Source organism: Chinchilla lanigera, unplaced genomic scaffold, assembly GCF_000276665.1.
Source record: "Chinchilla lanigera isolate Chin_1 unplaced genomic scaffold, ChiLan1.0 scaffold00087, whole genome shotgun sequence".
In the NCBI taxonomy this organism is placed as follows: domain Eukaryota; kingdom Metazoa; phylum Chordata; class Mammalia; order Rodentia; family Chinchillidae; genus Chinchilla; species Chinchilla lanigera.
In genome coordinates this window covers 4,806,320-4,821,456 of record NW_004955488.1, presented here as the reverse complement: position 1 = coordinate 4,821,456, position 15,137 = coordinate 4,806,320, and the positions used below count along the sequence as shown (strand labels likewise).

General features: G+C 37.0%; 1 protein-coding gene across 1 annotated transcript in view; it reads left to right on the top strand.

Annotated features, from left to right (window-relative positions):
• Lmbrd1 (LMBR1 domain containing 1) overlaps nucleotides 1-15,137 on the top strand; it is a 104,567-nt gene that overhangs the window by 57,945 nt on the left and 31,485 nt on the right. The window contains exons 8-9 of the mRNA XM_005404466.1: nucleotides 3,881-4,006; nucleotides 7,608-7,760. Coding sequence (XP_005404523.1) covers nucleotides 3,881-4,006; nucleotides 7,608-7,760 — 279 coding nt within the window. The remainder of the gene's footprint in view (nucleotides 1-3,880; nucleotides 4,007-7,607; nucleotides 7,761-15,137) is intronic.

Here is a 15,137-nt window from a genome sequence, read left to right as displayed (position 1 = left end):
AAGGCAGAAAGCAAGGTTGTATCTCTGTCACAGATCTTACAAGGGACCTACCATTCCTCCAGAAGGTTCCACTTCCAAACACCATCATACTGGGGATAGTTTCAGCATGAATTAGGGGTGGAGGAAACAAACATTCAGTCCATAGTGTCTAATGAGGGGGCTGGGGATTTAGCTCAGTGGCAAAGCGCCTGCCTGGCAAGCGCAAGGTCATGAGTTTGGTTCCCGGTACCGGAGAAAAACAAACAAACAAAAAAAAAACAAACAAACATAGGGTCTGATGAACTAGTGCAGAAGTCCTCAATATCTGGAGACGGAAGTCCTCCTTAAAAGTGAAATTTCTCACCTTCCATGTGACAGTATATTTCTTGGAGTCTGTGCCACTGGTAGGTAGTAAGATGCCCTGCTATTTTATGTGCCATGATGGGGAAAGACCTTGACCATGCTTTCTTACCGTTTGTAATTCATGCTTTATATTTAGTGGGAGAAATCTCTAGGTCTTATATACTTTTTAAAAAGTCATATCACTCTTCTGCATATGTAACAAGCTATGAGTGAATAAATTGGAAAAACATTTCGGAAACTTTACAGTTGTAGTGTGAGACCTCTGACTCATTTTTGGATTTGGTCTCAATATCCATGTTTTATTGTACTGATGATATGGCTTTTCTTGAATGTTCTCTTGTTTCTGGGATTTACTCCGAAGCTGTAGACACCTATGCGTAAATCTAATTTGTTTTGTTCTTGCTTCATGTCTTGCAATGTTGGAAGCCAATCCCTTTGCATACACCTAAGTAGAAAAAATGCAGAATAGCTTCCTTCATGTATTGCCTTTTCTCAAGTCTGTAAAGCACTTGACTGTCGCTCTGCGGAGAAATACTGAATTATGCACCTGTGTCAGTGCTGAATTATGCACCTGTGTCAGTGCGTAGTTGCCTGTTTATGCTTCTTCGCCTTCTTCCTCTTCACACATTAACTTTTTATTTCAATGTCAAATCGTAATATTATTTTACAAGACATACATGGCAGTTAAAATCGGTATTTATACCCAGAATGCATGTAATTTGACTGAAAGTGACTATGTAATGTAACCAAGTGTGACCAAATTTGTGAATATGCAGATAGTTATAACTATGTCATATCTTCTGCCTAGCCAGTGATTATAAGATACTTCAATGTCAAGATGCATCTAAATTTCACCTGTATAAAGTGTGAGAACATATGTATGAATGTATATTTTTCTTAGAACTGAACACTTGTGTGCTTACTGAATGAATTGCTTATTAGCTGTAACAGCAGGTACAACCTTAACAGATTTTACAAATATGTGGTAGATGTTTATGTTATGTCTACCGATAGTGCTTGCTGTGGACCCTTTGCTCTAATCCCATTTTATAATTAGAAACTCATTGTAGATAAAGCAGAACTACATAGATAAAAGGGGCCATTCTAACCTGAACAGTGCAAGAAGGTAGAAGAAAAGATTTTTAGTTCAGCTACGTTATTTTAAAATGTTCAGTTGATGATTTATTAGTCGAAGTTAAATAAAATTGGAGGCAATGGTAGTCATCCTTGGAGCATTTTAAACTACTATGCAATCTGTTTAGCCTTATTGATTTTCTTGAAATTCACTAGAGGGCAGTAGTAAGCAATAAAATTTTAATTCCTGAAAAGGTGTTTTTGAACATTTTTTCCCAAAGAAGTCTGAAGTTAAATGCAAAAGATTATTACTTAAAGACCTTAATGCTTTGTAAAAGTTTATTTCAAGCTGAGTAAAAATTTAAATATTATAGTTGAATTTTCTGATAATCCTTGAAACTTAAACATGCAATCTAAAATACAAGCTAAGAGCCTGGCAACCAGAGAGGTTATTTTTTTCTATTTGCTGTCTTTAGACATTTAAGAACTTAGAAAAAAGTGTTGTATTCTGGTCTCATGTTAGCAAAAGTTGTTACCAATGACATAATTTTATTTTCTGAAATCCTTTACATTAAGCTATTTAGGAATTTGGTTCAGCTCTTCTATTAAATCAATTTAATATAAAGAAATAATTTCATGTCAGTTAAGAACTCACTCTTCTTAAAAAGATTCTTGGCCAAATATTACCATTTTAGAAAAATTATTTTAGTAAACATTTGTTTGTGGAATACTGTAAAGGCAGGAGGAAAGAAAGTTAGTCCCAGCATACCATGCAGTCTCCTACAGTGTCGTAGCCTAGCTGGGAAATCTGATCAGGCAAATTTGGCAGAGTGAGTAATAAAACAAGTGTGCAGACCAATAGTGTTAAACATACATTGTTATGCAACATAAGCAAGACACGTGTACAAGTCAGGGAAAACTTTTCAGATGTGGTGTAATTCAGCCAAGACCTGGGTGGCACTGAAATTTGCCAATGAAGTAGGAAAAGAAGGCAGGTGTTCTATACAAGCACCTCATGTATTAAGGTGTGATATTGACAGAGGCAGAAGGCGTGCAAAATGAGAGACTTTTGAAGAACTGTGAACAAGTGTGAGGCATAAGATAAGGTTAACAAGCTGGTGAGTACACAGGATTACATCCATTTGAGTCTCTTCATGGGACTTATAAACAATTCTGCTTCACTGAATAAAATGATGGAACAACATGTAAAACTATCCTGAAGTTTTGATATACTTATTTGTATATTCTCATATATATGCATATCAGAAATATATAGAGAGGTGAATGAATAGAATTGCTCTAGTTAAAGTAGCAACAGGTCTTTGTATGGCTAACTGCCTTCTGTAATGGTCCTACAGCCACCTTCCAAGAATCCTTGAACTCCGATGAGTAAACTTTGAAAAATACCCTTCTTAGTCCAGAAGCATCTTAAAGGATACTAATTAGAAGATTGAAAAATCTTGTAAGCAGTTAGTGCATTACAGGATTCCATCCAGCACAGAATGAGATGAAGTCTAAGAAGTGGCATTTTTTACTTCTGACCATATTTGTTGTCCAAAACTTAGTCTCATGGCCCTATCCATCCACAGGGGAGACTGGGCACAATAGTTTGGTTGTAAGCTCAGAAGAAAAATGACAAAAGATTTAAAATTATAGTTTTGTATTGCTTCTGAGTGTGATGTGACCAGGAGATGATAGTTATCAATGTTCTGTGTAAAAATCAATCATAGCCTGGAATGGTGGTGTACACCTGGAATCCCAGCACTCAGGAGGCTGAGGCAGGAGGTTTGCTGCAAGTGCAAGCTCAGCTACATAATGAGTGTAAGGTCAGCTTGAACTACATAGAGACCCTGTCTCAATAAAAACAAAAACAGTCAATAATTATTCCAAGTACTGGCCACATGGCAAATGCTGTTGAATGTTACATTGATGGTGACTATGAGAGGTTATGTAGTACATATAATAATTTATTCTTAGTGCTAATAGTTAAAACTACAGTTTGGAAAATATTTCAAATACTTAGCAAAAAGATTGGTTATAAGTATATAGAACTTTTAAATAAATTGCATATATAGGTAATGGATAGATTCAACAAATACCATGTATGTATTGACGCACTTGTGTTTTCTAAAATTTACTCTGGACATTTGAAGAAAATTATACTTCTTTTAATAGAAAATAATTTTGTAATTTGCTTTTATTTTTTCACTATCCTAACTTAATTAGCCTGAAGTTATAGCACCTTACTTTGATACAGTATTATTTACATTAAATTTATAGCTCATCCACCCTGGAATAGTGTTATAAACAAAAATGTAAGTGGAAATGAGAGAATTACGAAACTACAATTGTGATTCACTCCCGCATACTGTGTTCTTCAGTGACTCTGCTCTTTCCAGCTACCCATTTTCAGGTTACTACCCTAAGAAGGTTTTTAGCTTCATGAAAGTGTTTCATTTTTTAGGCCTATGGTATGTCTGCGTTACCTTTAAATCTGATAAAAGGCACTCGAAGCGCTGCATACGAACGTTTGGAAAACACTGAAGACATTGAAGAAGTGGAACAAAACATCCAAGCGATTAAATCCAAGGTGAGTTCGTGTTCCCTTGTAATGACGAACAGAAAATTATCTGAGTTACTCTCTGATGTGATTTTGACATTGGCAAACCCATAATTTTTTACATTGTTTTAATTTTCGTGTAATGTATCTTTCAAGAACTTTATTCCTATTTTTTAAAAACTACCTGTGTAATGTAGGACATTGGCAGTTTGAGAATTTCTATCAATGTTCTAACAATTAAAAATGAAGCTTCTGCCTGTTTATGAGACCTCAGTTATCCTAGCTGTTCTGGATGTAACACCATGTTTCACTGCATAATGTGTTTCATACTTTGGGGACGAGTTGAACAAGGTATAGGTTACAGTCAGTGACTTGCCAATTAAAGTTAGCTCTCAAATGTTTTTCTCCCTTTATGATTTCAAATAACGTACAAATCTTATTTAAAGAACATAGAAGAAAAACAAACACGCTAAACTATTTTCCTAAACTAGCACAGGCCTGCTAAAAAAATCAGTAATAGCACATAAAAAGGAAAACTATCTACTACCTTTGATATGAGAGTGGAGGCAAATATTTTAATATAAACAAAAATATTAGCAATTCAAAACTTATACTGTAATAAAAGAATATTTTATAGTAGTCTAGTTTTATCTCAGAAATGAAAGATGAGGGCTGGGGATATAGCTCAGCGGCACAAGTGCCTGCCTGGCAAGCACAAGGTCCTGAGTTTGATTGCCGGTACAAAAAAAAAAGAAAAAGAAATGCAAAGATGATACATTAGCAAGTACATTAAAGTAGTTTAACATATTGAGATTAAATGAAAATACAAACATCCTGATAGATCCCGAAGGGTATTTGGTAAAAGTCAATTTGTAGTTATGATTTTAAAAAAAAGAACGGAAAAAGAAATCTTGGCAAATTAAAAGAGAAGAAAAGACTGAACCAAGCAGCCTCTAATGAGCATCATATTTTAAAACTGAAAGAAATACTCCCATTAAAGTCATACACAGGATGACGTCAGTGTCCTTGCTGCCCTTCAGCATATTCTGGGGCTCTCGTTCACATGAGAAGGAATTGAGATAAAAACATGGAGGAGGGAAGAAAAGGAAGCTAATTTTGTTGTTTACAGATATCTTTTTCTCTTCCAAGACAATTAAGAGAATTAATTGACAAACTAGAAAAACTACTGAGGTGCCTAGATACCAATATAAAAATCATTAACAATTTAGAGGATGCCTAAAGAATTACTCCGTTCGCAGTAGTGATACAGAAAAATAAAAACTCCTAACCTGAACGATATCTGGGACGTTCATGTTCTCTAAAATCGAAGAATGAATGTTAGGAATGACGGAGGTCAAGAGCAGAATATATTTATTGAGGGAAAGAAAGCTTCTGTCCAAGAAAGGGACAAAAGGGGGACCCGAGTGGGTTACCCAAGACTCTGTCTTTTCTAGGGACTTTTATAGAGCAAAGCCACAAGGTGAGGTGGGTGCAAGGTAGGGGAAAATGTTCAAAACTATGGTCAGCCAATAAGAATTGTTGAGGTGAAATTAATTAAATTGGGATCAGATGGGGAAGTGAGTCACATAGCAAGGGGGCATAAATGCAGAACAGGGGCTTTTCCTGTAGGGGTTGGATCAGTGACTCTTCAAGGTGATCACTACCTGTTTAGAATATCAATCCCTGATGTCCATCCCTAGGGAGGTATGTGGGTGCATTTGTTTAGTCCTTTGTATTGAGGTCTGGCCCACAGCAAATCCGTATCTTTCATGTTGGCTCCTTGAGGGCCTGGCCCTGTCTGACTGCCTATAATATTTCTATCTAACTCAGCTGCCTTTAACAGTAGCACCAGCTGTAAAAATAATAATGTGAAGATGGAAGTGAAGATTTACAGAAGTACATGTAGAAGACTCAAGTAAAGGAAGAAATTCATCAGTTCCTAGTTGAGAAGACTCAGGAGTCCACAGATGAGTGCTCACAAGTTTAGGGGTAAATTCAGTACAGTCGATAAAATATAAAAACTGAAATTCATGCAAGATCTCATGTATGATACTGGGTTCTAAATTCAAACCGAAGTGTAGTCTCTGGACCAAGTGCATTGGCATCTCTGGGGAGTTGGAGAGAAATGTGAATTCTAGGCCCACTTAAGACTTAAAGAAGTCTTTGGAGGTAGGGCCTGGGAAGCCCTGCCTAACAAGCTTTTCAGGTGATTCTTAGGAAGGATGAAAGTTGGAAAAGATACGGAAGAGGAGAGTTGCTTTCAGAAGAGTCTGCTAATGCAAATATGTAGAGATTTTTATACTTCCAAGTGTCTCCTTATTAAAAGGTTTTGGGTAAAATCTTCATTGTGTGATTTAAATTGAGGCTGTAGTAAGTACGCTAGGGAGCAGTATTTTGTACATGTGCTAAGAACCTGAATAGGAATATTGCAGACGTTCCCTTTTCCAGTGTCTTTGCATGTTTCAGTGTCACACAGAAGTATTTTTTCTTGATCTTTCCAATAAAAGCAAACAAATGTGCATTTCATCTTCTGTGTGTTTAGAAGGTCCCTTATTATGCCTGTGTTGCAGCCTGCTGCTGGTGTTTAACTTGGGTGAGAGGCCTGAGTCCAGAGGATGCAGCCACATAACTGAACGGTGGGGAGGGGCAGGGCCACTTAAGTAAGGGGTAAAGAAGGAGCTGGAGGTGAGCGGAAGTAATTAAAAGTGCGTAAGGCTAACACTTCTTATAAACAAATACCTGTTACAGGTGTTTTTTTACAAATAATTATCTCCACATAATTTTAAGCATATTTTTTGGAAAACATGGAAGAATTATTAAATGTATACACATCTGCATTTTCATGCTGACATTGGTTTAGTAAATTTATTGTCACATTGCAATTGCCATCTTTTTCAGGTTTTAAGTTTGCTGAAGAAGGGGCTGGGGCTGTAGCTCAGTGGCACAGTGCCTACCTGGCAAGCGCAAGTGATTCGCTTCCCCATTTGATCCCAATTTAATCAATTTTACCTGAACAATTCTTATTGGCTGACCATAGTTTTGTCCATTTTCCCCTACTTTGGACCCACCTCACCTTGTGGTTTTGCTTTATAAAAGTCCCTAAAAAATACCTCCAGCCAAGAATAAATATTTTAAGGACTTAACCCAGTCCTATTTCCCATGGTACTTTGTCTTCATAGCACCAAAGTTGTGACAAACGCAACCCTCATTTTAATATGAGTTCTTTATAATGTCTTATAAATATTTATAACTCAATCTCTGTTATCAGCTGTCTTCTTTTAATCATGTATGTCCTGAGCTCAATTCCATGTTAAAAAAAAAAAAAAAAAATTTGCTGAAGGAGCTGGGTATGGTGCCACATGCTTGTAATCCCAGCACTCGGAAGGCTGAGGCAGGAGGATCATTCCGAGTTCGAGGCCAGCTGGGGCTACAAAGTGTGCTCAAGGCCAGCCTGAACTGCATAGCAAAACCCTGTCTCAAAAAGACAAAAAAAAAAATTGCTGAAGGAGTGCCTAAGCTAAAAAAAAATTTGTTTGAGCTCTTAATCTGTGGGTACTTAATTAAGACCTTACTTGTGAAGTACAAAACAAAAGAAAACAAAACATCCTTTAATTTGTTCGGTTACTTGCAGAGCAAAGATGGTAGACCTTTGTCAGCAAGGGATAAGCGTGCCTTAAAGGAATTTGAAGAAAGGTTACGGACACTTAAGAAAAGAGAGAGGCACTTAGAATTCATTGAAAACAGCTGGTGGACAAAATTTTGTGGAGCTCTGCGTCCCCTGAAGGTAAGTAGAGGTTTAAAAAAATTACACTGTCACTCTTGAGTTTTTGTAGTGCCTCTCAAAGAGATTGAGTTCTCCTTTTCAGGCATCCCACGTGATACCTGAGTGTGTGTATTTAGAGTTTAAATAATCTGGTTTTGAATCATAGCTCGCTGGTAGTTCAGGCAAGGTGTGTGACCCTTCAGAGCTTCATTTACTCATGTTTAATGCAGATATTATATCTGAGTTATTAAGAAATTTAAAGAAAAATAAATAATGTAATATGCTACTGGCATATTTTGCAAGTTATTCTTTTCTGTAAGTAGCAAATTGGAACCCATAGTAGAACTCAAGAGTGCTAACTGAAAGTAACAGAATCTGCTTCATTGTTACATGATACTATTGAAAATATGTACAAAGGTATAATTAAAACAGAAAACTGTTTTAATTATTTTAATAATTAAATATTAAATTTAATAATTAAAGTTAATATTTTTTAATTTGGGGAAACCAAGTTTTCCAGCCTCGAACTCTTGGGACTAATATACCTAAGTTTAAGATTGAATTAAGGCTATATACAATATGACTCAGATCAAGAAGTAGGTAAGTGTTCCGGCCACAGATTTCTGAGTCTGCCTGTTGTGGATGTGGGAGCGCTCTAAGCACTAGGGGTTCATATGCAACAGTGTGCACGTTTGTTTCAGGAAGAGGAGTGACTGCTTTGATTGGCAATGAAGTTAGGCAACTGAAGCCTGAAAGTGTGCTTCAACTAAACTTCAAAACAAATGCTCCAGAAAACTCCAAAGCTGAGTCAGGTTAAATTCTGGTGCTGCTTTGTCTCCCTTGATAATTAAGAAGGAAATGTATTAACTACTCAGCTTAAGCAGCTTCTCTTTTGAGAGAGGTTTTATTATATCATAATCACTTAAATCATTTAAATTTTAGTGCAATCACTCTTTGATCCTTCTGTGAGACTTTTTTATTTTACGTGATGCTGGGATCGAACCTGGGGCCTCATGCATGCTAGACTGAATTATGCCCCCAGCCGAGAATAAATATTTTAAGGACTTAATCCAGTCTTATTTCCCACGGTGCTTTGTCTTCATAGCACCAAAGGTGTGATAAACGCAACCCTCATTTTAATGTGAGTTCTTTATAATGTCTTATAAATATTTATAACTCAGTCTCTGTCATCAGCTGTCTTCCTTTAATCATGTATGTCCCATTTCAAGGAGTATGCTTAGAAAGATTTTTAAATGAACTTTATCAAGAATACAGATGACATTACTAAATAAAGATATGTACATGTACAGAAGATTCCTTGCCTTGTTCCTTTAGGTCAGATGTGAGGTCACCACTGATATCCTCTCAGTCATTAAGGTTTAGTTGGTTTTTTCTTCAGTTTTTTTTTTTAAGAGAAAAAAACAAAATTTCAAACCAAGATAATAGGGTAGCAATGGTTAATACATTGCATATTGTTATCTTTAGATTAGTTACCCAGAGTACAAGATATCAGTGTAAATTAGTTACTCAGAGTCCAAAGAATATTAGCACACAAACCTTTCTTTTCAATGAACTAAAAGAAATTAGTAGTATAACTGTCTTAACTTTTATTTGTATATATATATTTTTTTTCTTTTTTCTTTTCCTTTCCTTCCTTGTTCATTCCCCCATCCCAGTTTCTCTTTCCTTTTGAAGTTTCCTCCCATTTTACAATATCTATTGTATATTTTGGATCTTATTTACTCTTTCAGCTTCTCATACTAGGGAGACAATATGATGTTTACACATGTGTCTGGTTTAGTTCACTTATTTGTATGATCTTGAGTTGCATCCGTTTACCTATAAAAGTCTCCAATTATCCTTCTTTATCCATTGTATAAAAAGACCACACCTTTTTTTATCCATTCCTTGGTTGATGGGCTTTGGGTGGCTTCCAAGATCTAGCTATTACAAATTGTGCCGCTATAAACATGGGTGCACATATATTGCTATGGTATGATGTTTTCAGTTCTTCTGGGATGATACCCAGAAGGGGAATAGCTGGGTCAAATGTGACTTCTAGTCCTAGTTTTGTGAGGAATCTCCACACTGATTTCCACAGTGGTTGCTCCAGTCTGCACTCACACCAACAGTGGAAAAGGGTTCCTTTTTCCCCACAGCCCCTCCAGTATCTGTTACGGGTTGATTTCTTAATCATAGCCATTCTTTCTGGGGTGAGATGGAATCTCAGTGTTGTTTTATTTTGTATCTCTTGAATGACCAGTGATGTTGAACATTTTTCCCATATTTATTTGCTGTTTATATTTCTTCATCTGAAAATTTTTTATTCATCTCAGATGCCCCCTTTTGGATTGGGTCTTTAAATTTGGGAGGTCTGATATTTTTAAGTTTATATGTTCTTGGTATTAAGCCTTTGCCTGAGGAACAGGTGGCAAACATTTTTTCCCACATTATGGGTTATCTTTTCACTCTGTTGGTGATTTCTTTTGGTATGCAAAAGCTTTTTAATAAAATGAGATCCCAGTTGTTGATTCTTTGTGATAGTTCTTGTGTAACTAGGATTTTTTTATTCATAAAGTCTTTGTCTACACCAGTGTCTCCAAGAGTTTTACCTATTCTATCTTCCAGCAGATTTAGTGTTTCTGTTTTAATATTTAGATCTTTGATCCATTTTGACTTTAGTGCATGATGATAGACTTGGGTCTAGTTTTAGTCTTTAAATGTGGACAGGCAGTTTTTCCAGCACTGTTTATTAAAGAGGCTATCTTTCTTCTAGTGAATGTATTTGGCACCTTTGTCAAAGATAAGGTGGGTGAGTATGTCTGGAGCTGTTTCTGCCTCTTCTAATCTGTTCCATTGACCTTCAGGTCTTTTGCTTTGTTTTATTTTTTTGCCTGTACCACGTTGTTTTTATCACTGTAGTTTTATTACATAATTTCAGGGATTGTGATGTCCCCTGCCTTGCCTCTGTTGCCCAGAATTGCCTTTGCTATTCTAGGTCTCTTCTGGTTAGAAATTAATTTTAGGTTTATTTTCTCTAATTCTTTCTCTATTAATACTAATAATAGATGTGCTGTTAATTGGAATTGCATGAAATCTGTATAACAGTTTTGGAAGTATGGCCATTTTCACTATATTGGTTCTTCCTACCCAAGGGCAAAGGATATCTTTCCATTTTCTAATATCTATTTCAGTCTCCATTTTCAGAATACTGTACTTTTTATTGTAGTGGTCTTTTACATGCTTTGTTAGATTGATTCCTAGGTATTTCATTTTTTTTGGATGCTATTGTGAAAGGTGTTGTTTCGTTAATATCTCTCAGTGAGTTTGTTATCCATGTACAGGAAGCCTATTGATTTTTGAGTGTTGACTTTGTATCCAGCTATGCTCTGAATTTGTTTATTAAATCTAGCAGTATTGCAGTGGAGTTTTGGGGGTCTTCTATGTATAATTCCTTTTTTTTTTTTGGTTTTTCTCTGGTACTGGGAACCGAACTCACGACCTTGCGCGTGCCAGGCAGGCGCTTTTGCCGCTGAGCTAAATCCCCAGCCCCCTGGGGGTCTTCTATGTAGAGTATCATGTCATCTACAAATACTGATAATTTAACTTCTTCCTTTCCTATGGTTATTGCTTTTATGTCTTTCTCCTGTCACATTGCTCTGGCTAAAGCTTGTAGGACTATTTTGAATAAGAGTGGAGATAGTGGACATCCTTATCTTTTTCCTGATTTTAGAGAGAAAGCTTTCAGTTTTTGTCCATTTAGTATGGTGTTGGCAGTTGGATCGTCATAGATGGCTTTTTATCAGATTGAGGTAAAATCTGTCTGTTTCAATTTTCTGTATGGTTTTTATCATGAATGGCTGCTGGGCTTTGTCAAAAGCTTTTTCTGCATCTTTTGAGATGATCACATAATTTTTAACTTCAGCTCTGTTAATATGTTAATATTACATTTATTGATTTACATGTGTTGAACCATCCCTGCATCCTTGGGATGAATCCCACTTGGTCAGTGTGTGTAATCTCCTTGATGATTTACTTTTATTTGCCAGTATCTTATTTTATTTGGCAGTATCTTATTATGAGGATTTTTACATAAATGTTTACTGGGGATATTAGCTTATAATTCTCTTTCTTAGTGTGGTCCTCCAGTTTTGGTATCAGGGTAATGCTTGCTTCCAGGAATGAATTTGGGAGTATTGCTTCTGTCTTGGTTACTTTCCTCTTGTTACTGGGACAAAATACTTGATGCCCAAAATTAAGGAAGGAAAGGTTTATTTTGCTTACAGTTTGTGGAGGTTTTAGTCCATACTTGGCAGGTTACAAGGCAGAGTGGCACATGGCAGAGGGGTACAGCTCAAGGCAGCAGAACACAGCAAAAGCAACAAGCACACAAGGGAGGAATGGCCGCAAGCAGCCTCTTCCTCTCCCTTACATATGCATACTATCCACCACAGGGTGGGTGCTGCTTTCACATCCATATCAGTCAGACTCTAAAAGCCTGCCCCATCACCGCATGAGGCTTTGGGGGGATACCCAGACACAAACCATAACAGCTTCCCTTTCAATTTCGTTAGAGTTAAGAAGTAATGGTGTTAGGTCTTCTTTAATTTTCTTATAGAATTCAGCAGTGAATCCATCAGGACTTGGGCTCTTCTTTATTGATTGGTTTTTAGTTACATCTTCGATTTCATGGATACTGGTTTATTTGGGATTTTTAGATCTTCTTGATTCAGCTCTGGTAATTCATATGTATCTAGGAATCCTTCCATTTCTTCTTCATTTTCCATGGAGAATACAAGTTTCCAAAGTAGATATAGATGATCTTCTGGATTTCTACAGGGTCCATTGTGATTTCATCATTTTCATTGCTAATTACATGGATTTGAGTCTTTCCTTTTTTGATAAGGTTGCATAAGGGTTTGTCAATTTTCTTCAAGCTTTCAAAGAAGTAACCCTTTGATTCATTGACTGTGTTTTTTTTTTTTAAGTCTGCAGTGCATTAATTTGTGCTCTGCTTTTTACATTTTCCTCCTTTGTATGAGCTTTTGGCTTAGCTCACTCATTTTCCAGAAATTTGAGGTTCACCATTAAATTGTTTATTTGTGCTTGCTGTGTGTTCCTGATTTGGGCATTCACTGCTATAAATTTCCCTCTTAGAACTGTTTTCATTGTGTCCCATAAGTTCTGGTATGTTATATTGTCATTATCATTTAATTGTAGAAACTGTCACATTTCTTCTTTAATTTTATATGTGACCCATTGGTTGTTCAGGAGGGTGCTATTACATTTCCATGTGTTTATGAAGTTTTTGTGCTTTCTTTTGCCACTGATTTCCAATTTCATTGCACAGTGGTCTGATAATATGCATGGGATAATTTCAATTCATTTGCATTTACTTAAGCCTGTTCTGTGAGCTAGTATGTGGTCTATGTTGGAGAATGTGCCATGTGCATCTGAGAAGAATGTGTATCCTGATACTGTGGGTAGAGCACTCTGTAGACATCTGCTGAGTCCATTTGTTCAAAAGTTTGGTTCAGGTCTAATAGTTCATTGTTGATTTTTTTTGTCTAGTTGATCTATTCTTGTGCTTTAGGTTGGTGATCATTTTGTGTTAATTTTATGACTAAAGGATTAAGGTTTATTTATTTTTTATTTATATCCTATTGTCTGGCACCATTTCTTTTCAAGATTATCCTTTGCTATTTTCTTGGATGCTTTATCAGATCAGTTCATTATGTATGTCTGAGTCTGCTTCTGAACTCTTGATCTATATGTCTGTAGGCCAGTATTTCATTTCTAGAGCCTTCTGATCAGCCATGAAATTAGGCAGTATAAGCTCCTCAGTTTTATCTTCCTTTTTTAGAAGCATCCTGACTCTGCTAGATCCTTTGCATTTGCATTATAAATTGGGAGTAGTTCATAATCTATGAAATATCTACTGAGATTACTTTGCATCTATAGGTAAATTTGGGGAAAATTGATTATTGCTATGATTTAGATCTAAAATGCTCCCCAAAATTTCAAGTATTGAGAACGGGCCATTTAGGGAAGTGATTGCTCTAACTTTACCAAGGGATTAATCCAGTGATGAGTTCATAAATTGATGACATTGTTGGGAAGTGATGGAAGCAGGAGGTGGGACCTGGCTGAAGGGAGTGGATCATGGGGGTGCGACCTTGGGGACTGTATCAGCCCCTGACCTCTCTTCTCTTCCTGTTCCTCTCACTCTGATTTCTGGCCACTGGAGGTTTTGCAACCTTCTTCTGCCGCACCCTTCTACCGTGATGTTTCTGACCTGCCACGGGCCCAGAATGATCAGAACAGGGTGACCATGGCTGAAACCCCTGAAACCGTGAGCCCAAGTAAATGTTTCCTCCTCTGAGATGTTTCTCTCAGGTGCTTGGTTATAGTAAAGAAAATCTATCAGTATTCAGGGTTGATTGCAGTGTTGGCACTTTATGATAAGTTGGTTTTGGGTTGCAGTTTGGTCTTCCATTTCTAAAAGGTTCGCCTTCGTTACCCAAATCCCTAGAGCTTATGACTATATCACCTTATGTGACAAAAGGGACATTGTATATGTGATTAAGGTTAAACTGTACGTTATCCTGGATTATCTAAATGAGCCCAGTCTAATAACCTGGACCCTAAAAAATAACTTCTTCTTGATGGAGAAAGAAAGAAATGACAAATTGTTAAGGCAGAGACACTGCAAGTGGAAGAATGACTGGCCCTACACAACTCTGGAGCCCCCCAAACCAGCATGTGCTTTGTTGGGGGTTCCATCTGCACGTGTTGGAGCGTCTTCAGGCAGTGTGGCACACACAGCAGGTCTCTGTGTCCTGTGAACATCGTTGTCTGTCTTACATACACCACAGATGGTTTTATATGATGTGCAATAGAAACAAAAAAAATGACACTCCTTGCCGTTGTTGGTTTGAAGATGGGGAAGACGGTGACATGTAAGTCTTAGAATGGAATGAGCCTCCCAGGTGACAGCCAGCAAAGAAATGAAAACATCAGCCCTACAGCCTCAAGCGTCTGAGCTCTATCAATAATCCCTTCCTTCTCCAGTGCTGACAGAAGGGAGCACAACCCTGTTGCCATCTTGTATTTGCGAGATTGTGAGACCTTAAGCAGAGAATCGGCCTGAGGCACACGTTCCCGAGTATCTCACCCACAGAAACAGAGCTATAGTAGGGGAGTTTTGTCTGCAGCTAGGGTTGCACTAGTTTGTCATGACAACAGTAGAAAACAAATACATCTTTTAGTATGAAAAGTCACAGTGTAACAGTAATGGATATCTGTTATGAATACCAAATAACCAAAAACCACCTTTTATGAAACCAAAACTATGGGAGGTTCAAGGAGATACAGGCTGAGACAGCAGTCATAGGAGAC